General features: G+C 44.4%; 1 protein-coding gene across 1 annotated transcript; it reads left to right on the top strand.

The window, feature by feature from the left end:
• Positions 1-595: 595 nt before the first annotated feature.
• On the top strand, positions 596-15,097 carry TNFAIP3 (TNF alpha induced protein 3). Its single transcript, XM_087817187.1, has 9 exons — positions 596-673; positions 3,772-4,084; positions 7,396-7,586; positions 8,245-8,392; positions 8,564-8,734; positions 9,562-9,742; positions 10,857-11,764; positions 12,405-12,586; positions 13,232-15,097. Exons 2-9 carry the CDS (start codon positions 3,790-3,792, stop codon positions 13,502-13,504), a joined length of 2,349 nt encoding a protein of 782 aa, XP_087673313.1. The 5' UTR covers positions 596-673; positions 3,772-3,789; the 3' UTR covers positions 13,505-15,097.
• The last annotated feature ends 8,780 nt before the right edge of the window (positions 15,098-23,877 follow it).

The raw sequence follows: 23,877 nt of genomic DNA on the forward strand, positions 1-23,877 counted from the left end.
AGGGTGATTTTTAGGGTTTTCTTTCTTTATTATTTCCCTTCTTGTTCTCCACAGTTGATGATTTTCTGCAGAAAAACGGCTGAGAAAAAGAACCTATTACATTTCCACTTCCCATCACAGCGATTTCCACATGGATGTGACGTTGCCCCAGCTTCCGAAATGCCCAGGTGACTCATGCGGGGACACCCCGCTGCGGAGCTCAGGAGTTTCTCTGGCCGAGGCCCCAGGGGGCGGGGCGGAGCTGAGAGGGGCGGGGCGGGGCGGGGCGGGATGGGACCGAGCGCCCCCTGCCGGCCGCTCGCCAGCCCGGGCCGCGCGCTCCCAGCCGCACTGCCGGGCGTCACGTGACTGGAAAATCCCCGGGTGGAAATCCCCCCGCTGCGCCGCCGCCGTAAAACAGAAAGAGAGAAAAGAGAACTGTCAGTCTGCAGCCTCTGCGGCCGGCCGAGGGCAGAGTCTCAGCACCCGCGGGGGCGGAGCGGCAGGAGCGGCCGCGGCAGAGCCCAGGCGGCGAAGGCGGCGGGCGCGACCCGCACCCCTGGCCGCGCGGCCACGAGCGAACCGCCCGGGTGTCCATGGAGAGCCGCCCCCGCCAGACCCCGACCCCAGCCTGCGGCGTCCGCCGGCGCTGACCCGGACTTGGGACTTCGGGGGAGGACCGCGGCGCCGAGAGGTGAGCGCCACGTCTCCGCGCCGCCCGCCCGGCCGCTTCCTCGGGGCGAGGGCTGTGCGTGCGCTGGGCAGCGGCTCGCGGGCTGCACCCGCGGGCGGGCACTGGATTTGCAGCGGTCCTGGCGGGCATCTGTGGGCCGTGTGTGTCCATTGTGGGTTTTCCAAGGCTGGGAGTTGAGGTCGCCGCGCCAGATTTTGGGGTGACAGCCCTGGATTCCTCCGGCCGGCTGTGCCTTTCAGATTATGCAGAGAACTTAAACTGCAGCTGACCGGTGGAGAGCCTCCCCTGGGGCCGCTGGGCCGGGTGGGGTCGTTGGTGCTTGACTCCTTTTCGTGTCTTTTCTTGGAACCCAGGGCTGCATGCTCGCGGCCACGTAGACTTTGCAGCACGCTGTGGCTTCCCCCCAGATTGTGCAGAGCCGGCCTCGGGGGCGTGATGCCTCGGGGGCAGCAAAGCCTGCGGGGGTGAGGGGCTCAGCCAACCTTTCCAGGCCGCGCTTGCAGGCACGCCAGAGCTGTGTGCAGGGCCGGGGTCGCGGGACGGGTCTGCCGTTTTCAGGTGCAGCATTGTAAGAAGTGTGCATGCAGAAGTGGGTCTTTGGCCTGCCTTTGGGGGGGGGGGGCTCCAGTTTAGAGCGATGTGCAGGCCCCTACCCCACACAGGCAGACAGTGTTTGTCAGCAGGGGTCGTCCCACATCCTGCCACCTGGCCTCTCAGGAAAGCAGTGGTATTAAGTAAGGAAGGAGCTCAGCTCTCTTTGAGACCGCTTTGTTTTCAGTTCTCCCTACCTCTGATCTTTCCTTGGAAAGCCCGTCTGCTCAGGTGTCTCAGGGCAGCATTTTGGGAGAACCACTGTTCATTAAAGAGCCCTCTGGGCCACAGCCCTCATGGCCCAAGTTATTGAGCAGCCAGTTACTGTTCCTTTCTCATTGACTAAGGTGCTTCTTTCATTCTTGCAAATTTTTTGTACAATTTTTGAATATTCGGAGGGGTACTTTCCAAAAATTCCATAAGGTATTTGTTGATAGAAAGTGAGGTAACAGAAATGTAAAAGAAATGTTAAGGAATGTTAAGGGTAATATTGTATGTCTTTGCTTAAGGACAGTGCAGTCATAGGTCAGAAAAATTTATTCTTTAACCTTGAGTATGGAGAAGTCCATGTACTGGAAACTTGGACAGTGGGTCTTGATTTAAGGAGGCAATTCTGGAGGCTGTGCAAGGCTAAACCTATGAATGAGATGACACTGGGCTATCAAATATTGACATTTGCATGTCTTGCATATGGCTTACAGCTCTCACTATTTAAAAGATCTTTAGGTTCAGGAGAAAATAATAGAAGAGCCAGAAGAGCAAAAGAGGCTCCACCTAGCTTGTTTAAAATCTTCCTATTGCTTGTGTGTTTCCATCTGGAGCAGCAGGCATTGCAACCACAGGTATGGTGGTGGGAGAATAGCAAGGGGCAGGTGTTGGAAGGCTAGGCTTCTAGGCAAAGCTCTGCCCTAGATGCTGAGGGACCAGAGGAGACCTGTACTTTGGTTGCCTTAGCTGCAGACTAGGGTGGTCACGTGATTTCAAGAGGGGGAGTAAGGTTGTCTTTGATTTTTAACCCCAGCATCAAGCACAGCCTTTAGTAGATGGATAGACAGTGCTTGTTGAGTGATGGACAGATGAATGAATGACATCTTGAAAGAGACTTTTGCCATGTCACAAAGAGGAAGTGTATGTGATTTTTTATCCTTTCATTGTGTCTGTGGTCCTGCTATAATTTTGCCCAATTCTACCTGCAGAGAATGGTTGACATCATAGGTTGACCCAGAGAATGACATCTCCCAGGCCTCATCTGGCAATCAGGCTAGGAATTCTGATCCAAACTACCACCAGAAAACTCAGAAGCAACCTTGGGGTCATCTAGTCCGACTCTCTTTTTTGAGTGGGCCACAGAATTTAGACCACCTTATCGATGGCTTTAAGAGAGCCTAGATCCACCCAGGAATGGCTTCCCTAATATCTGTGTTTCTTCCCCCTCTTACATTGATTTAGCTTCTTTCTCAACTAGAGGCTTGCCCTGCCTGGCAAATAGTTTGATGCATCAGTGGGATTCACATTTGCTATGAAAATTTCTAGGGACTCTCTTTATTCTCTGAACCATCTTTGTCTTCATCTTGGAAACTAAGGTGTATGGCGAGGCACCCTACTAAGGGCCAGTGAATGAGAGCTGGCTCTCCATGCTGCGGAGATACCCCACCTTAGGTCAGTTCACATCATTCCACACTGTTGGCGTGGGTTGTGGATGCTGGGGTTTGCCCCCTCTCCTCTTTCATGTCTCCTGAGTGGCCCCTGGCTGAAATTTCTTTTCTCATCTGCTTCCAGACTTTCATTTCCTTCCACCTGTTGATTATGTTTGAAGATTTCAGGGTGAAGACAGGGTAGGAAATGCACCTGAGTGTTGGGACCTGGAGGATGACAATAAAATTTGGTTGGCAGGTGCCTTGAAGTAATTGCGCTCCAATGCCTGTTCTTGGAAGTGTAGAATTTATTATTCTATTATTGTGATTATTTTATTTCTTTATCTGATGTTTAAAGTTCAGCAGACAGGTTTGGAAAGACTGCTGATCACTTGCTCTTAAAATTACAAAATTATCTTGCTGGACGTAGGCTTTTTTGTAGGTTATACAACATTCAGTTTTAACTCTTTACAAATATTATAATAAATTTATAAATAAGCTTTTGGTAAATATTTCTCTTTGCGTCTAAAGAGGAAACTCCAGGCAGATGCCTAGGAGACAGCATGAAATTGCAGGATTTTTCACAAAATATTTACTGTCTTTCCAGTACAGGGTTATTCCCCTCCTCCTCAGTACCCACTCTCCACCTTCCTTCTCTTGTTTAGACTAATCTTTAAAAGTGATGTAATTTAAAAGAGTCCAGTGTGAGTTCATCTTTGGGGCCAGCTAGTATCCTGGGAGTCAAGGTGACTAAGATCTTTTGCCTACAGATTAGGGTAATGACAAGATCAAACACTGGGGTTTCCTGCAGCAGGTATATAGGAGTAGTATCAAAGTCGGGCTAACGGAATGGGTTTTTTCCCTCCTCTTCAGGTGTTGTGGAACAACACGATGGCTGAACAACTCCTTCCTCAGGCTTTGTATTTGAGCAATATGCGGAAAGCTGTGAAGATCAGAGAGAGAACTCCAGAAGACATTTTTAAACCTACCAATGGAATCATTCATCATTTTAAATCCATGCACCGATACACGCTGGAAATGTTCAGGACTTGCCAGTTTTATCCACAATTTCGGGAGATCATCCACAAAGCTCTCATAGACAGAAACATCCAGGCCTCCCTGGAAAGTCAGAAGAAGCTCAACTGGTGTAGAGAAGTCAGGAAACTTGTGGCTCTCAAGACAAATGGTAAGACATTCTTTTGTCTAGGGGTGGCTTCCACAGTGCTGGGTCCCCATTCATTAAATTTTAATAGCTATAGCCCAAAGCAAATCTCATGAGGCCATTAACACCTTCGTATAGAAACTCAGTGGGGGCATGTGATGAAAGCAAACTTGTTCTGTGAATGTTTTTATTGAGGATATTTTCTAGTTGTGTATATTGGAGAGCAGAGTGTGTTGAGGCTTGGGGAATGCATTTCTGAACACCATGCCTCTGTTAGGTGACTTATGCATCTAATTCTTGTGATTGTTTAATCATCTGTGAAATTCCCTTCCAGTAATGGAAGTATTAAAAGGCTTTAGTTCAAAAGGAAAGCATGGTGTGAAAGCTGATATTACTATTGTTTCCTGCTGTCATTAGAAAATGCTTGTGGTGATGGCCTTATACTTTCCTGACTTGATGGCATTTTATGGGTTAACCAGTGATTGGCTGTTGAGGACAAGAGGGGCTTCTGTTGTCTGCTCTTCCCTTATCTAGGTTCTGTTGCTTATGCTCCCATGAAATGAACTAGAGAGATATTTTAGATTTTTAGCACCGATTTTAGACCTCTACTTTATTACTTTTGGGGGTAGTACTGAATTTCTTGCAGGCTGTGCCTATCTGCCCAATAGACCTTTATCACTAGTAGCTGTTTCCTGTTATGAGTTTTACCGTTTGGTTTTTTAATTATTTTCTTTGAGTAAGAGTATGCACATCCCAGAAACATCCAAGCATACTGTTTCGTACAGATACAAAATTCTACTTTATAGATGTAGCTTATCGTTACACAAAGCAAGTAGACTGTCTAAGATCAATTAAATGCTTATAGGTTAGGTAAAGGCAGGACTCTCAGGTCCTTAGATCAGTGACAGTCCTAAACCATCCCAATCATATAATACATTCATCCAAGTGCAGAAAGTCCTGGTGGACAATGAAATGATAAAAATATTAAGTTACTTAATTGGTATATTAACTTTGACCATGTTTGACTGGGATAACTTGGTGTGTGACTGAGGACGTATTTTTTTGCTTTGGTCCTAGGGGGGCCATCTCCGTATCTGGCTTATATTTTTGAAGCAAAGATTCTTAGAAATAGAAAAAAACTGGGAGATAGCTAGTGTTTCCATTGTTCTTGGCATTAAATCAAGTGATGCATGGAAGTAGGTAATTATGTTAAGTCATCATGAAGGGCTTTATATTCCTGACAGCTTGTGGTTTTAACTCTTTCCCTTTTTGTTACAAATAAAGAGATGGAGTCAACTTTGGGAGAGCTGGAAACATATTCTGCCAACTTAGAAATGTGGTAGAAAGAGGAAAACTTTATTATCATGACCAGCATTAACTGACATTTTAGGTTTAACTTGCTCTGTTTCCGTAAGAAAAAAATGGAATATAAAGAGTAAACATTTGTTTTGCAAAGATTTATCATTTAAATCTATATGGATTCACCCTACAAAGAAAACTACAAAAGGGGGTGCGTTTTGATAAAATTTTTTGGAAATAAGGATTTTTTAGGCTCAGAATCCTTTTATTTCCCCACTCTCAAGAAAATATCTTAAAATTCTGGAAAAGGAAGAAAAGATATTTAGGGGAAGAGGAAAGAAAATGACTTTTCCTCTCTGATTTTTATTAGCACCTTTTTTTTTTTTTTTTGAGCCTTCCCCCTATAGGTGGGTTCTACAGTCAATGGTCTGGGGAGGGGGTGATTCACAAGTTTACATTTGAGGATATGAGACTGTGGTGAATGAGGAAGGGAGTAGGTGGCATAAAGTTGAAACTTCATGTGAAAAATTCCAGCGTCTATTGGCTGCAGCGATTTCACTTGTATAATGAGTAGCCCTATTCCAGCTCACCCTGACCACACCCACTTGGAAAGTCCAGGGTGCACTTCGCAGTTTAAATGTCTACACACCAGAACAAAAAGTACAATAGCTGTTGCTCAATTGCTAGTCAAATAACTTAGCACTGGGGAATTCCAGATGTTACTTAGGGAATTTCATACTGGTGCATCTCAATAAAGAACTGAAAGTAAGCACAAGAAGAAGAAAAAAAGCCTTATCTTTGCTCTAGATTTTGCAAAGGGGAAATTTCAACAGAATGCAATCGTTGCCACACTTCTGCCAAGACAGAGGCTTGGGCGATCATGTTTGTTCATTTGTCTGAATATTTTTGTAGCTAGTTTTTTGAAGTGTGTAAATTGAAAGGATATTGGCTGTGGATATGTATTTCAGGGTTTTTGTTGTTGTTTTTACAGTTTGACTATAATTAAAATTTGATAAAATATCAAAGAGCTTTGTTGCCCTACTTATAGAAAGGAAAGAGTTGAACTTTTGTTTTTAAAAACCATTGCGCACTTGCCAAAAGAGATTAAGGAACTAACTTGTTGTGGTTTTTAAAATTCTCCCAAGATGTTTATGTTTGGAGTTTGGAAAAAGTGCAGTCTCTTAAATTGTGGATTTTAATCTATAAAAGTAACAGATTAATGGAATAAAATTAAATCTATCTTTTGCTCAAACTGCTCAAAATTCTTAAACTTCCAGCCCTAAATACTGAATTATTTTCAAATGTAGGCTAAGAGAGTAACCCAGGCACTCTTTAACTTTTCAAAAGGACTGTGCAATTTCTAACAAGCACATTCACATAAAGCATTTCAGTGTGGATGAAATAATTATCAGTGACAGTAGCTAATTCGCTGTTCTCAATCCCGCTCTACAAAGCAGGAGAGGAAACTCCCAGGCCCCAAAGGCTACAGTGGAATGGTCAAGTCATTTACCACTGAGTCATAGCCAGACTGCCCCTGTCTAGTGAATGGAGACAAGTGGCTTCCTGGTTTGTGCACATTGCCCTATGTGTACTCTGCTAGAGTCAGAAGGCAATAAATAGTGCCCATGTCTTAGGCAGAACATCAAGGGACATTAGAAAAGGGACAGCCTTTAGAGATCATTCGAGGGATTATTCCAATCCCCTCATTTCACAAAGAGGAAAAAGACTCAGGTTAAGGAATTTCCCCCCAGGTGGCCTAAATGAGTTGGGGCAGAGCCGGGCTGGAACCAAGGTCCAGTGATGATCTTTCCCTGGCTCCTTTGCTCTTTTGGTATTAGTCATTAAAAATAAGGATATTTTTTCCTGTCATCACCTGTGCAATGTTATCAGTTGGTCCTTTGACTAGGAAAGTAACCTGTTTGCATTTCTGCATGCTCTGTTGGGTCTCCCAGGATAGCACTAGGGCTCCTTGATTCTGAGACCCTTTGCTAGGTTTGGGTGTGGATTGCTTGAGTTTGCTTCCCTTGTATCCTCAGGTGATGGAAACTGCCTCATGCATGCTGCTTCTCAGTACATGTGGGGTGTTCAGGACACAGACTTGGTCCTGAGGAAGGCTCTCTTCAGCACTCTCAAGGAGACGGACACACGCAACTTTAAATTCCGCTGGCAGCTGGAGTCTCTGAAATCTCAGGAGTTTGTGGAAACGGGGCTTTGCTATGACACCCGGGTATGTTTTGTTACCCCCTTAAGCATCTAGTGACAGAGCTCCACGGTGGGGAAAAGGGTACCTTAGGCCAGCCGCTGCTCTCAAAAGCATATGATTTATTAGGTCACATGAAGTTGGCTAAGCAAAGCATGGTCAATGGAAAATGCCAGAAACCTCCTGTGGGATGAACCGAGACTTTTGTCACTGCTGAGAGGCTTTAGGGCAGCAGATTCCCAACTGTGTATCTCTTGATTTTAGCTTGATCATTCGGATCCTGGCCCTCCCTGTGGCGTTTTAGCTGTTTCTCAGTTTGATTGTCCTTTGCATACTTTACTGAGTCAGCCAGTCAAATTCAGACCTCACCATTCTCAGTCACAAGTTTGGAATTTTTGTGTACACTTGGACGAGGGGCTTCAGTGTGATGCCTCATCAGGGATTTTTCTGAAAGCAGGTGCTGTCCCCGTGGTCCTCCCCCACTTTTGAGTTTGCCTTGTAGTGGAAAAAAGTAAAGGAAGAAAACCAAAATGGGGAAAAAAGGGTGATCATTTGAATGATGATTTCCAGAAAGGGGAAAAGCAAGCTGAGTTATATAAATGAATAACCATAGACTGTGTCAGAGTGATTTTTTTAATGCCGAGTATATTTAAGCATTTCCCCCTCTTTATTCCTTCTCCCTTAGAACTGGACTGATGAATGGGACAACCTCATCAAAATGGCATCCACAGACACACCAGGGACCCGAGGCAGCCTTCAGTATAATTCACTGGAAGAAATACATATATTTGTCCTTTGCAACATCCTCAGAAGGCCAATCATTGTCATTTCAGGTGAGATGCCTGCAGATTGCTTATTTGTATGTTAAGGGCTTTTCAGCCTTAATGCTTTCGCTCTTAGGAAAAAACCCATGCTGCCAAAGTTACAGGCAACAGTAGCTAAAAGGAATTTGATGAAAGTCACCAGAGGGCCTTATTTTTTTTTCTTTCTCTTTCCTTCAACAGACAAAATGCTAAGAAGTTTGGAATCAGGTTCCAATTTCGCTCCTTTGAAGGTGGGCGGAATTTACCTGCCACTCCATTGGCCTGTCCAGGACTGCTACAGATACCCCATTGTTCTCGGCTACGACAGCCAACACTTTGTGCCCCTGGTGACCATGAAGGACAGTGGGCCTGGTGAGAAAACTGAGCATTCATTCACATTTGTAAATATTGGTAGATAGCGGTACACCCTGTTCCAGCTGAGTGTCAAGGTTTGCTCTTTTGCTCCTTACTGAAATAGTCTCATCGAAGTGTATTATTTTAATTTAAATACAGTATTCTGTCATTTGCTTGGCTAGCAACAGTAATGCAATAGCAGTAATCATAATATCCCTTACCTTTTGTGTATGGCTTCAGAATTACTTTCAGCATGTTAGTTGTAAGTAGGAGATACCTGTATACATCTTGCTACTACGATTTCTATTAATAAATGACCAATTAAGGCACACAGATCCCTTAATACAGTGCCTGGCATGGAACAGGAAACATATAAATAGCTTAATGTTCAACAGGCACTTTGTAAGTGCTTTAGGTATAGTAGTTTATTTCATTTCATCCTCACAGCATCTCTGTGGGCTGTAAGCATTAATAGGCTTATTTTATAGTTGAGGCACTTGAAGCTCAGAGAAGGTAAATAACTTGCCTAATGTCACAGAACTTGATAGTGGCAGAGTCAGCATTCAAACTCAGGTCAGTCTGATTCTGAAGTGTGGGAATTTAACCAACGAGATTCACTGCCTCCAGGCTGCTTTATATTTCTGTGAGCTTCCTGGAAACAATGCATTTTATATTAGCGTTTAGCAGAGTTTCTTTCCCCGTTTGAGTTTGTGGCTAGATAATAGTTTTCCACTCTGTAATTGTAGCCTTTCTGCATTTTCAAATTTTAATCATTATGTGTATAGCTTCACCCATCTCATTTAGTAGAATTATATTTGACTTATGTGTTATTTTTTCCCCCTCAGAAATCCGAGCTGTTCCACTTGTTAACAGAGAACGAGGAAGATTTGAAGACTTAAAAGTTCACTTTTTGACAGATCTTGAAAGCGAGATGAAGGAGAAGCTCCTGAAAGAGTACTTGATGGTGATAGAAATCCCGGTCCAAGGCTGGGACCATGGCACCACCCATTTGATTAATGCTGCAAAGTAAGCACTTTATTTTTACCTCTATCCTCTGTCCTCTTTAATCGTTTTTAATTCAGCCACATAAGCTGCTGCCACCCCAAAGCTCAACAGTAAAGCTTTTGAATTCAGCTTCCTCCAGTGTGAAATAAACTCAGAGGCTTGCCTGAGTCAGAGTCTTGCCCGAGACATTGCTAACTTTGGTTTCAAATGAGAACAAGTAATTTACCCATGGTGATTTTCATATGTATCTGGATGCTGAGAGTCAGAATTGTGGCTTTCAAAAGTTTGTTTACATCAAGAATGGTTGTTTTTCTTAATTTCTCTAGTACTAAACTAGCAAGTGAAAAGTCTTAGAAACAAAAGCCTTTTTTTCTTGGCTTCTTGGTAAGGACAGACACAGCAGACACAGACTGGGAGGTAGAATGTGTTTATGTAGCAGCCACGTGATTTCACAAGGAAAGGGAGGAGACACCAGAGTGCACATAGTACAGGTATCCAAATGTTAAACACTGGCTTTATTTAAAGAGATGCCTATTCTTAGAACTTAAAATGCACAAGCGATACCTCCAAAGACATAAGAGAATTCATTTCCCAGAGTGGAGAGTAACAAATTACAGAGAGTGAATAAATAACATGTAGGAGTAGGTCTGCCTCTTGGTTACTGCTCATGGCCATTAACTCTGACAGAAACCAGGCACCAGTTTAATAATAGCAAAGTATAGAACACAAAGTTCCAAAGTAGTTTTTATCATAAAGTAGACTAGTCCCAAAAGAACACCTGAGTAATCTCTTACTAGAAATTTGATCTCTGAGAAGTTAGAAAGTAAAAGTGACTTTTAAAAAGAGGCATAGAGCCATTAAGTGTAGCAGCAGCCTTGGAGTGGCCGTTTCTTTAGAGTTATTTGTAATTTGGGGTGGACCAAGATTGATTCAAGAAGACTGATTCTTGAAATCATGAAGCACTGGACTGTGTAATGCTGGAAGTGCAAACTCCTCATGATGGGCTTGCATTTCAATCACTGGTTCCAGAATCCACATTCTAAAAGCTTGCTCTTATGAGCTGTTGCCCTACAGGTGTGTGTGTGTTTGTGTGTGTGTATGAATGAAGGCTCATGTTTTTCCTTTTGGCCTTTAGGTTGGATGAAGCTAACTTACCAAAGGAAATTAACCTGGTAGATGATTACTTTGAACTTGTCCAGCACGAGTACAAGAAGTGGCAGGAGAACAGCGAGCAGGGGCGGAGAGAACGGCATGCTCATCCTGCTCTGGAACCCTCTGTTCCCCAGCTCTCTCTCATGGACGTAAAATGTGAAACACCCAACTGTCCTTTCTTCATGTCTGTGAACACCCAGCCCCTATGCCATGAATGTGCAGAGAGGCGGCAAAAGAACCAGAACAAATCCCCAAAGCTGAACTCCAAGCCAGGCCCTGATGTGGTGCTTGGAGCCTCTCGGGGTGAGGCCTATGAGCCCACAGCCTGGAGCCCTGAGGAGCCATCTGGGGGGCCTCATTCGGCCCCTCCGACAGCACCCAGCCTTTTTCTGTTCAGCGAGACCACTGCGATGAAGTGCAGGAGCCCCGGCTGCCCTTTCACGCTGAACGTGCAGCACAACGGATTCTGTGAGCGCTGCCACAGTGCCCGGCAACTTAATGCGGGCCACACCTCGGACAAGTCGAGGCATTTAGATCCTGGTAAGTGCCGAGCCTGCCTCCAGGACGTCACCAGGACATTTAATGGGATCTGCAGTACTTGCTTCAAAAGGACTACGGCAGAGCCCTCCTCGAACCTCAGCTCTAGCATCCCTCCTTCCTGCCATCAGAGGTCCAAGTCAGACCCGGCTCAGCTCATCCGGAGTCTCTCCCCCCATTCTTGCCACAGAGCTGGGAGTGAGGCCCCCTCTGGCTGCCTCTCTCAGGCCGCACGGACTCCAGGCGACAGGACAGGGACAAGCAAGTGCAGGAAGGCTGGCTGCATCTATTTTGGGACTCCCGAAAACCAGGGCTTTTGCACACTGTGTTTCATCGAGTACAGAGAAAATAAACGTGAGTGAAATGATGGGTTTTCTAACCTGTTTTGAAACTCCTGTCTAGAAGGGATTTGTTCTTGACCTTCAAGAAAGGAGCCGCTCTGGGCAGTGGGGTAAAATGTCACACAGAGGGACAGTCACACTGGCTCTGCCAGCCACACATGGAAGCAAAAGGCATGGAATACCGTGTTCCAAATGCATCCTGTAGGTAGAGTTTATAGAATTTGTTTCCATAGGTTGCTTGATGTTGTGTTTTTAAGAAAGAGTTTAAACAAGACTTTTCTGGAAACTTTGGTATAATAGAGAAAACTCGAAGTCTGAAGAGTAGCAGCTGGAGAGAGGGACGTCTCTACTGACAATATATGGTTTTAGAAATCACTAATTTGAAAGAAGGATGGGCAGTTAATGTGTCTCTGTTCTGTTTCTGTGCCTTACCAGTGGGACGTTCAAAAGTGAGAGATTTGTAAAGTCGAAGATGTTTCAATGATAGCATTATCATTTTTGTTTATTTTGCTGAATTTATAAAAGGCTGCTCCCGTGTAAATATTGAAGGCTAGCCTAGTCTGTATTCGGAACCTGTTTATTTCTCTCAAGTCATTGTTTCTCTCTACTTGGTGACCCATATGCAATACTGATTGGTGTCAACTCTCTTCCAGATTTTGTTGCTGCCTCGGGAAGAGTAAGTCCCTCAGCCTCCAGGTTCCAGAACGCAGTCCCCTGCCTGGGAAGGGAATGTGGCACGCTCGGAAGCACTGTGTTTGAAGGATACTGTCAAAAGTGTTTCATTGAAGCACAAAATCAGAGATTTCATGAAGCCAAAAGGACGGAAGAGCAACTGGTAAGACATTTTGAGGTGCTCCCCCCTCTCCTGTGGGCCAGTCCTCCTTGCTGGAGCTGCTACTATTGATTTACATGGTCTATGTATACCTTAGAATTCATTTTAAAAAGCAAATAAAATTAGCCATAGAATAAAATCTCTTAAAGCCTCCTAACGTCAGCTGGCAATCAGAGAGCTCTTGGAGTTGTAGTAGAAGCACAGACATCTAAGTGACCAGCAGACTTTCTTAAATAATCCTTTACCAAGAGGGGACAGGAGGAGGAGACACGGCATCCAGGTGCCTCCTGGATGGCAAACTTTGACAGATGCTTCTCCTATTGCTTACAGAACAGTAGGAATCTGTCTAAATAAATAATGGTAGCTTACTCATCTAAACAGAAGTGAGCCGGGCCAGCATTTGCAGATCTCTGGGCTAGGATTGGGGCCTCCTTGGGTGTCCCTGGGCCAGGTCTGCTTTTGTGGGATGGAGAGGAAAGTGCTTGGAGAGCTCCTGCTCATGGACTGCACATGGACCTCTGTTCCCTTGCTCAGGCAGATGCTCTTCACCCCACAGAGCCCTTTGTAGCATCCCCACTGTCCTCTGAGATCGCACGGCGCTTTCCCTGAGAAATGTGAGCCACAATTCTCTCTGCTCTTTTCCCTCAGAGAACCAGCCAGCTCAGAGATGTGCCTCGAGCCACACAGAGCCCCTCCAGGCCCAAGTGTGCCCGGGCCTCCTGCAAGAACATTCTGGCCTGTCGCAGTGAGGAACTCTGCATGGAGTGCCAGCACCTCGGCCAGAGGGTCGGCCGGGGCGAGCCTGCTCCCGAAGAGCCCCCCAAACAGCGCTGCCGGGCCCCCGCCTGCGATCACTTTGGCAACGCCAAGTGCAACGGCTACTGTAACGAGTGCTTTCAGTTCAAGCAGATGTACGGCTAATGCGAGCAGGTGAGCCAGCCCCGGCTGTTAGCCAACATGGTGCTATTCTCTAAACACACTGGTGCCACCGGAGAAGCGGTCCCTGCATCAGTGAGCTCAGGGTTGTCTTTGCGCAGGAGAGGAAAGATAAAGCTCTTGGTCGTGGCCTTGAATTCGGTAACCGGGGAACATTCCCAGGTGTCCTTGCAGCACAGCTCGTGACTGGCAGCAGATGGTGTCGCATTCAGTTTGGGGCTCCTCCTCCTCCAAGCAGAAGGCCAGGAACTTTATGTCCAGGACTGCTTCATCATCTTTCAAGAAAAGGGACAGGGCATAGCCAGAGCCACTCCGCCTGCCTTCATCGACATTGCTCAGCAGCGGGAAGCTGAGTCCTTGTGGCCCACAGGCCCCCTGCAAGAAGGTCGGGAAGCTCAGGGAAAATGGACATTTTCTGTGTCAGTCGTTCATGACTTTTCCCTACCTGCCTCATTCCTTTCCCAAGGACTGTGATTCTGAGGCTGCTGAGACTAAATTCATACTGTAAAGCATCCAGCTGCTCTTTACCATAGGCACCTTGCAAAAATCAGAATATTTTAGTGGGAAGATGTGTGACTCTTGGTTATCATAGTCTTCACTTCTAAACAGGCTATCTTCAACTGAGATGTGCATAAAACGTGTACATATATAATATGCCCTTGTGTATGAGGGATTTGTTTTTATTGTGTTGAAATGCTGCCCTGGAGTAAGAAGACTGAACAGTAATAACCTGTTTTCTGGTTTTTATTGGAGCATCACCTATGTACAGCTTTCATGAACTCGACCTTGTCAAAGGACCCGTTTTTGGAGTTTACTTTATTTATTTTATTGCAAACTTTAAGGTTATTTAAATGAAGTTGTATCTTCTGCTCTGGGGAAAATGCTGTAGTGTCTTGAGATAACGTACTTGCTGTGGGTCACATTCTGGAGCCAGGCAAGTTCTTGACTGCAGTGGGGGAGTCGGCCGCTCTGAAGCACTTTCTTTGCCTTTCTTAGGAAAGAAGGAATTGCATCAATATTATTAAAATCTCGTGCTTCTTAATGAAACTCTGGCCAGAGCCACTTCCCAGCCACAATATATAATTGTCTCTGACTATCCTACCTCCTTAGAGATACGATTGGAAAGGAGCAGGGATGGGATTGGGGAAGGTCACAGGGTCAGATACGGCCTTCAGTGATGGTTTTATTTGCTCTGTTCATGCTGTCCTGGGGAGCAGGGGCGTGACCTCCTGTCCGTATGAGGAAATCTCTATCCTCTGCCTGCAGTTTCTCTATGTGCTTTGTGTCATTGTCATTCTTGTTCTAGAAAAAAAAAAGTGGGGGAAACACATTGTCCCCGTCGGTAAAAGCTGCCAGTGTTTTCACCTACTTCTTTTAAAGTAGATATTTTAATATTTTGTGTATAAATATTCTCTTTCTTAATGTGAAAAATTGAATTATTTATACTTATTATAGAAAACGTTTGAAATTTGCACATTTAGTTGTCCTAATAGACTTCTGTTTACTCTGTTGGATTTATTAAAATTTTCCTAAATAATTGTAACTTTTCACAAAAAACAATATTAAAAAATAAATTATTTAAGAACAAATTTTGATGTTTTCTCTTTATGAATAATGAAGGAAAAAGGCCCAAATACTAATACCACGCCTCCCAAAAATCTTTATTTCAAGGTATATCTGGGCAGGGGATATATCTCTCACCCATGGGTAGTAAGAGAGCTTTGTAAAAATAATAACTGTGTGGGGGTAAGACATCTGGTTTAACAGCAGGACACTGAGGCCCCAATAGGAGTGGGAAAGGCCTGCCAGTGCCGATTCCCATGAAGTGCTAGGGCCTTATGTTCCTCTGAAGGTTCCTGCCCTAAACCTTAATAATGTGCAGAAAGAGCAAACAAGGGAGGAGACGAGAGATAGGAAGGAAAGAGAAATAGGACTGGAGGAAGGAAGACTGGTGTAGATTTCCTGGGTCAGACCTAAGAAGAGGTGACCTATGGCTGTGATGGCTCTGAGGACTGGCAGCATCAGTGTCCTGGGAAATTATAAAGTGACACATTCTTCTACCTAAGACAAATGTAGAGGATTGGCTCAGGAGGACTGGAAAGCTCCTAGACTCTTTCTTTTTCAAGTTCCCCCACAAAATTCTAATTATCATCCAGATTTTAAACCACACTTTTAAAAAAGCATAATATATATATTTTAATTTATGGGATTTTTAAAAATTTTTTTATTTATCTTTATTGTTGAGAGTATTACAGGTATACCATTTCCCCCCCCCCAATTGATCCCCTCCACTTCCCTCCCACCCCCTTCCCAGGCCTTCACCCTGTTATTAACTGTGTCCATGGGTTATACATATAACTTCTTTGGTTAATCTCTTCCCACCCTCCACCCCCCTTCCCTCTTTCCCCTGAAATATGATCGTCTATTACATGCGTCAATGTCTCTGGATCTATTTAGTTCATCAGATTCTTTTGTTCATTAACTTCTTCTTAAAGAAGACCCTTCAACTTTTCCTGTAGTGCTGGTCTGGTGGTAATGAACTCCTTTAGCTTTTTGTTGTCTGAGAAGCTCTTTATTTGACCTTCAATTCTAAATGATAACTTTGCTAGGTAGAGCAATCTTGGTTGTAGTTCCATGTTTTTCATCACTTTGAATATTTCTTGCCACTCCCTTCTGGCCTGCAAAGTGTCTGTTGAGAAATCCGCTGACAGTCGTATGGGTGCTCCCTTGTAGGTAACTAACTGCTTTTCTCTTGCTGCTTTTAAGATTCTCTCTTTGTCTTTAACCTTTGGCATTTTAATTATGATGTGTCTTGCTGTGGGCCTCTTTGGGTTCCTCTTCTTTGGGACCCTCTGTACTTCCTGGACTTGTAAGTCTATTTCTTTCCCCAGGTAGGGGAAGTTTTCTGTAACTATTTTTTCAAATAGGTTTTCAATTCCTTGGTCTCTTTCTGCCTCTTCTGGCACCCCAATAATACGAATGTTGGGCCTCTTGAAGTTGTCCCAGAGGCTCCTTATACTATTTTCATATTTCTGGATTCTTTTTTCTTTTTGCTCTTCTGGTTGGGTGTTTTTTGTTTCCTCATGTTCCAAATTGCTGATTTGATTCCCAGCGTCCTCTACTCTGCTGTTGATTCCCTGTAAATTATTCTTCATTTCAGTTCCTGTAGCCTTCATTTCAAATTGGTACTTTATTATGTTATCGATTTTCTCAGTTATTTCCCTAGCAATCTGCTTAAACATCCTTATAACCAAAATTCTGAACTCTGTATCTGTTAGCTTGCTTAGATCTATTTCATTTAGTTTCTGTTCTAGAGATTTCTTTTGTTCTTTCCTTTGTGACATCTTTCTTTGCCTCCGCATTTTGGCTGCTTTCAGGTGTTTGTTTCTTTGTAGTAGGTAGAGCTGCTATGTCTCCTGGAATTGGTAGAGTGGCTTTGGGTAGTAGGTGTCCTCTAGGGACCAGTGGCTCAGCCTCCCCAGTCACCTGAGCTGGGCCTTCTAGGTGCTCCCCTGTGTGGGCTGTGTGCACTGTCCTGTTGTAGTTGAGCCTTGGTTGCTGTTGGCGTCACTGGGAGGAATTGATCCCCAGGCCAATCAGCTCTAAGGACCAGCTGCAACTACAGCCAAAGAGCTGCTGTGCTGGAGACACCCCAATGGAGCAGGATTTACTTCAGTGGAGCTTTGGTGTTCACCAAGTACACCCCTTGAGTGTCACTCGTGGATGTGGTAGGGTTGTAATCCAGTGTGGTCGAGTCTGACCACCAGGTGCACTGTCTCTGGGGCCTCTGGGGAGGTGCAAAGTCAGCCTGTGCCAGTGCCTTGCCCAGGGCCACCCAGCATGAGCTACACAGCAAACCATAGCTGGCTGCTACTTGTGCTGGGCTTGGAGGTGTCCAGGAGAGGCCAAGCTATGAGCCAATGCAGGCTGCCGCTAGTGCCAGGCCTGGGACCACTTATCAAGTTGTATGGGGCACGCTGCTGCTTGTTTGAGAGATTTTAGGAAAGTCCTAAGCATGAGGCTTGAGAGGCCACTTGCACAGAAAAGCCCCTGGAAATGGCCTGGATGAGCTGCAGGTGGGGAGGGGCAGGGCCTCCAGGGTCACGGGGCGGGGCCAAAGGTGTGAGTCAGGTGCTGGCAACTCAAATATGGTGCCTGCCTGCTGGCTGTGTGCCGGGAGGACTCGCCAAAGGAGCCATGGCCTCCGCCAGCCCTTCTGCCTGGGAGGAAGCCGCCCCTCCAGCTCTCGCCCGGATCTCAGGCAGGTTAGTTCCTCCCCGAGTGTCCCGGGTCCTTTCCCGCTGCTGCCCGGCGCTGGGCTCAGAGGGAGCGTCCGAGTGAGTCCGTGCCGGGCCCTTTAGAGGAGCTGCTGGGGCTCCCGCAGCCTCCGCGACCCTCAGGGACAGTCCCCGCTGGTTTCACAGCCCGGAGTTGTGGGGACGTCTCTTCCCAGCCTGGAGCCCTGGGCTGGGGGCCTGCTGTGGGCTGGGACCCCTCCCTCCTCCCTCCTCCCTCCTCCGGGAAACCTCCGCTGCAGAGATTCCCTCCGGGGTTTAACCCGCGGCACCGGGTGTGAGCCCGCAGCACCTCTTTGTGATTCAGCCCCGATCCGCCGGAGTCTGCGCCCCTCCTACTGGTCTTGGTGCTGCTTCAGGTCCCTGGTTGCAGGGCTTCTGTTCAGTGGGATTTCAGGAGGCTCTGAGTGATGGTGGTTCTGTGTTTTAGTTGTAATTTTGATGTGGTTGCAGGAGGCAGCGGGTGCAGCTGTCACCTGCGCCGCCATCTTGTTGTTCCCTGAAATATTTTAATATAAAAGAAAGTAGAGTATAATGAACCCTCATATATCCATCATTCAGTTTCAACAACTATAAACATTTTGCCAAACTTGTTTCATTTCTCACCACCTCTCTTTTTTTTCTGGATTATTTCAAAGCAAATCCCAGATATTGTGTTCTCACACCCACAAACATACCTGTGTGCATCTCTAATTGAAGAATATGTTCTGTTTACAAAACCACCATTATTATACCTAGCTAAATTCTTTTCTTTTTTTTTAAAATATATCTTTATTGACTTCAGAGAGAGGAAAGGATAGGGAGAGAGAGAGAAACATCAATGATGAGAGAGTCATTGATCGGCTGCCTCCTGCACACCCCCAACTGGGGATCGAGCCCGCAACCAGGGCATGTGCCCTGCCGGGGAATCAAACCCTGATCGCCTGGATCCTAGGCCGATGCTCAACCGCTGAGCCATGCCCAGCCGGGCAGCTAAATTATTTTCAATATCATTCAATACCAAATGTGTATCCTAATCTCAGATTGTCCACTCCACAAAACATCCTATTTCATTTGATTGCTACCATTTCCTAAGGCTCTTTTATCCTATAACATTTCCTTTTAATTTTTCATGCTATTGATTTATTAGGGCAACTAGGTCATTTGCTCTGTAGAATAGCCCACATTCTGGATTTGGCTGATTGCTTTCTTATGGTGTCATTCTACTTGTTTTTCTACACGTTGTATTAGATTCTGGTTCAATTAGGCAGGCATTATTTGCAGGTGGCACTGTGTGGGCCCTTGCATCCCATCCTGTATGAGCTGTGTGAATGCATACCCTGATGAATCACAAAGCCCCAAGTTGACCTCTTTTTCTCTATTCTTCCTTCCAGCTCTCACCCAGCATTAAAAATTACAACCCTTCAGTCATCATGATGGACATAAGCATTTGACCATAAGTCATCAGGATTTCTAAAATAGGAAGTGACTTACAATTAGCGAGTCATCTCTGACTCAGGAGAATGGGCCCTAGATAGGGAACTAGGGTAGGTTTGGAGCCAATTAGGGCAGGGGTCCAATCTGGAGTCCTGGATGGAATTCTGGGAGTTGGGGACCCTATAAAGCCCATGCACAATTATATGTTGGGGTGTGTACATTATTTTTATGAAGTGGAACCAATCAATATTTTTCTTCAGAGTCTCAAAGAAATTGATGACTTTCCAAAGAGCAAAGAACCTAGACATAAGAGGACTGAAAAAATAAGACTTGGAAAGAACTGGCTTTGCTTCAGTTTGTCTAGATCTTTACTTCCAAAACTGTGGAATGTCACCTTCATAGCACAGGGATGAAAGCTCAATATCACCCAAAATTGAACTCATGATATTTTATCCCTGCCCTCTCCTTTCCATGTTCAGAGAAGGGCATTATCAACTTTCTACCCACCTCTAGATGTTTTTCCCACTCCAACCACATCCAAACTTCCATGACATGTATCTCCAAAATGTCTCTCAAATCTATTCCTTCCCCTCTCTCCTGCTGCTCTAGCTTGGCCTCCTATCTTTTCCCCTCTAGTCTTCCTTTCTAGCCCACTCTTCCTCTGTAACTTTGCTAGTTACCTGTGCCTGTAAATCACAGACCTGGTGATGCTTCTTTAATTAAAATTTCCTAATGGCTTTCTACTGCTCCCAAAGCTTGGTGCATGCAACCAGAAGAAAATAGGAAACTTCTGAGTTTATTTAGCTAATATTCGACTTATGAATCACTACTGGTGTTCTCCCTTTGTTTGTCAGCATCAAGGGGGTCACTGTCACCTGAGCAATCCTGAAGTGAGTTGCTCAGCTCAGAGGGGTAGCTAGCAGTGGCACCATCATTCACTCATTTCCTGCATATAGACACAAATTACATTTGACTTACCCCTTGCTACGTGTTTTTATTGTCAAAATCAATGTAGCTCTGCCACCTATAAACTCTCTTACCTGCACACTTGAACTTGGAAACCAAATTTTCTAGAGTGTTTAAAAATTATCCAAATAAAGAGTTTCAGGGCATTTTAAACCCATTTATTGGAAATATTGACATAGCTACACCTTCCCAATCCAAAATGATTGGAATTTACTAACTGAGTTTCAACAAAAACCTTTGCATAATTGATAGCTGGCCATGAAACATAATTAATCATGAATAAAGGAGGCACAATGATTTTTTTCCTTCCATCCATTTATGTTTTTCTATCTTATGTAGGTGTCTTTCCCTGCAACCTTTAACATCAAGGATCACAATAAAGTGAACTTAGAATCAGACTTTGAAACAGCTTATCACAAAGTGATAAAATATATTTTTTAAATAATGAAGCATGTTTATTAATATTATTATTATTGAGAGCACAGTGGTTTTTTTACCATTAATAAAAATAATTTTAAAATGTTGATTAATTCATCTTTATTTCAATGTTTTGAAATTCCTATATTTTGCAATTTTTAAATATTTTATATAATATACTCATGTTTTAATTGATTTAAAAGAATACATATATTGTGAATGCAAGCTCAAAAATGTTGGGTTTTTAAAAAATGATTTTATTGATTTTAGAGAAAGGAAGGGAGAGAGAGAGAGAGAGAGAGGGCACCCTGACTGGGGATCTGCAACCTGGGTATGTGCCCCAACTGGGAATGAAGCCTGTGAACATTCAGTGCATGGAACAATGCTCAACCAACTGAGCCACATTGGCCAGGACTCAATGTTTTAATTTTTATTTATTTATTTATTTAATTAATTAATTTTAAAAATTCATCTTTATTGTTGAAAGTATTACAAATGTTACCTTTTCCCCTCATTGATCCCCTCCCCCCTGTACCCCTCCCCCAGGCCTTTGCCACACTATTGTCTGTGTCCATGGGTTATGCATACATGCATATGAGTTCTTAGGTTAATCTCTCCCACCACCACACACCCAGCCCTGCCTTCCCTCTGAGATTCATCAGTCTGTTCCATGCTTCTATGTCTCCGGATTTATTTTGTTCATCAGTTTATTTTGTTCATTAGATTCCACATATGAGTGAGATGATGTGATACTTGTCTTTCTCTGACTAGTTTGTTTTGCTTAGCATAATACTCTCCAGGTCCCACCATGCTGTCTCATAGGGTAAGGGATCCTTCTTTTTTACAGCTGCATAGTATTCCATGGTGTAAATGTCCGAGAAGATGCTTGATATGATTTCAATCTTCTTGAACTTGTAGAGACCTGTTTTGTGTCCTCACATGTGGACTATCTTTGAGAATGTCCCACGTGCAATTGAGGAGAAAGCTTATTCTGCAGCTTTGGAGTGGAATGTTCTGTAAATGTCAATTAAATCCACCTGATCTAGTGTGTCATTTAGAGTCACTGTTTCCTTGTTGATTTTTTGTCTGGAAGATCTATCCAATAAAGTCAGTGGAGTGTTAAAGTCCCCTACTATGACTGTATTCCTGTTGATCTCTCCTTTAATGCCTTCCAGAAGTTATTTTTTTCGGGTTTTTTTTTTCCAGCCTGTGTGAGTCTTTTGTTCTGAGGTGGGCCTCTTATAGACAGCATATATTTGAGTCTTGTTTTCCTATCCATTCAGCTACCCTATGTCTTTTTATTGAAGTATTCAATTCATTTATATTTAAGGCCATTATTGATAGGTATTTATCTATCTATTGCCATTTTATTGCTTTATGCCTCTGTTTCTCTTTCTCTCTATTTTAACTTCTTATTATAGCAGTCCCTTCAACATTTCTTACAATGTTGGTCTGGAAAGCTCTTTATTTCACCATTTATTTTGAATGATAGCCTTGCTGGATAGAGTAGCCTTGGTTTCATCCTTGTTTTGCATCACCTTGAATACTTTATGCCATTCCTTTCTGGCCTGTAAAGTTTCTGATGAGAAGTCAGCTGATAGCCTTATGGGAACTCCTTTGTAGGTAATAGGTTGCTTTTCTCTCGCTCCCTTTAATAGTCTCTCTTTGTCTTGAATTTTTGGCATTTTAATTATGATGTGTCTGGGTATGGGCCTTTTGGGGTTCTTCTTGCTTGGGACTCTCTGTGCCTCCTGAACTTGTGTGACTTTTTCCTTGACCAGGTTAGGGAAGTTTTCTGCCATTACTTCTACAAACAGGTTCTCTAACCATTGCTTACCTTCTACATCTTCTGGCACTCCTATGATACGAATAGTGTTATGTTTCATGTTGTCCCACAGCTCCCTTAAACTGTCCTGTTTTTTAATTGTTTTTCTTTGTGGTTCTCTGATTGAGTGATTTTTTTCTACCCTGTCTTCTAATTCGCTGATCTGATCCTCAGCTTCCTGTAATCTGCTGTATCTTCCTTCCAATTTTTTTTTTTCATTTCTACTATGGCATTCTATTTCCTTCACAGTCTCCATTTCTTTTCTCATGCTGTTGAGCATCCTTATGATCAGTATTCTTAACTCTATATCTGATAGATTGCTTATCTCTATTTCATTTAACTCTTCTTCTGGAGAATTCTTTTATTCTTTCATTTGGGGCTTGTGTTTTTTCTCCCCATTTTGGCTGCCTGTTTGGATTTGTTTCTATGTATTAGTTAGATCTTCTAGGACTCCCAGCCTTTTGGATGGTCTCTGGTGTAGGCCAATGTTAGATGCTGTTTGTGACTGGCCTTGAGTACCCTGTTTGAAGCTTTCTGCACTCCATAGCTTGTAGTTTCCTCTGCTGGGGCTAGATGTGTTTGGACAGAACCAAGATGCACACCAAGGTCTGCTTTTCCATGCCCTGGGTCTAGAAGCAAATCAGGCAAAGACTCAAAGCACCTAGAGGCTGATTGTTATTCAGTTCCTTAGTGAGTCTCAGGCTGTAGAAACTCTACAGGGTAGAGCAAGAGATTTTACAATAAGATGGGGCAATTGCTCCCCCCCCCCCCCCACCACCAGGCAAAAGCTGCTTGGAGAGTAAATGTCTGGCTGAGAAAGACGTCCTCTGCAGTATGAGGGAATGACTCAACACAGCAATCCAGTTGGTTGCCTTCTGAGCTCTATCCTCCAAGCTGGCATCCCTAGATTCTCCTCACACAGCTGTAGTCCACTCTTCCCTCCCTCCACCGGAGCCCAAGGTGAGTTCCACTCTTCCCTCCCTCCACCGGAGCCCAAGGTGAGTTGTTGCACATAAATCTTTGTGCATTGGCCCTTTAAGAGGGTGCCTGCATTTCCAGACATCTCTCCCTGGCAGACAAAAACCCTGATGCTTTTCACAGCCAGATGTTATGTGGGCACCTTTCTCACTTCTGGTGCTCTGGGCTGGGAAGCCTGGCCTGGGGTTTAGGCCCCAGAGTACTCAGTGGGAACCCCCCACAGCTGAGATATCCCCCCAGACCTTCAGCTGCTGCCTGTGGGAGCCCAGCCAGCCCTCTCGCGCCTCTGCACTTCCTACCCATCTCTATGTGGTCTCTACTTTCCCTCCTTGGTTATGAGGGTGCTCTCCAGCTCATCTTTAGTCGCAGTTGATTATTCAGCATGGTTATTGTATATTTTAGTTGTAATTCCAGTTTGGTCCTGGGAGAGTGTCAGTGTAGCTTCTACTCAATCTGCCGCC

Source organism: Miniopterus natalensis, chromosome 5, assembly GCF_054644295.1.
Source record: "Miniopterus natalensis isolate mMinNat1 chromosome 5, mMinNat1.hap1, whole genome shotgun sequence".
NCBI lineage: Eukaryota > Metazoa > Chordata > Mammalia > Chiroptera > Miniopteridae > Miniopterus > Miniopterus natalensis.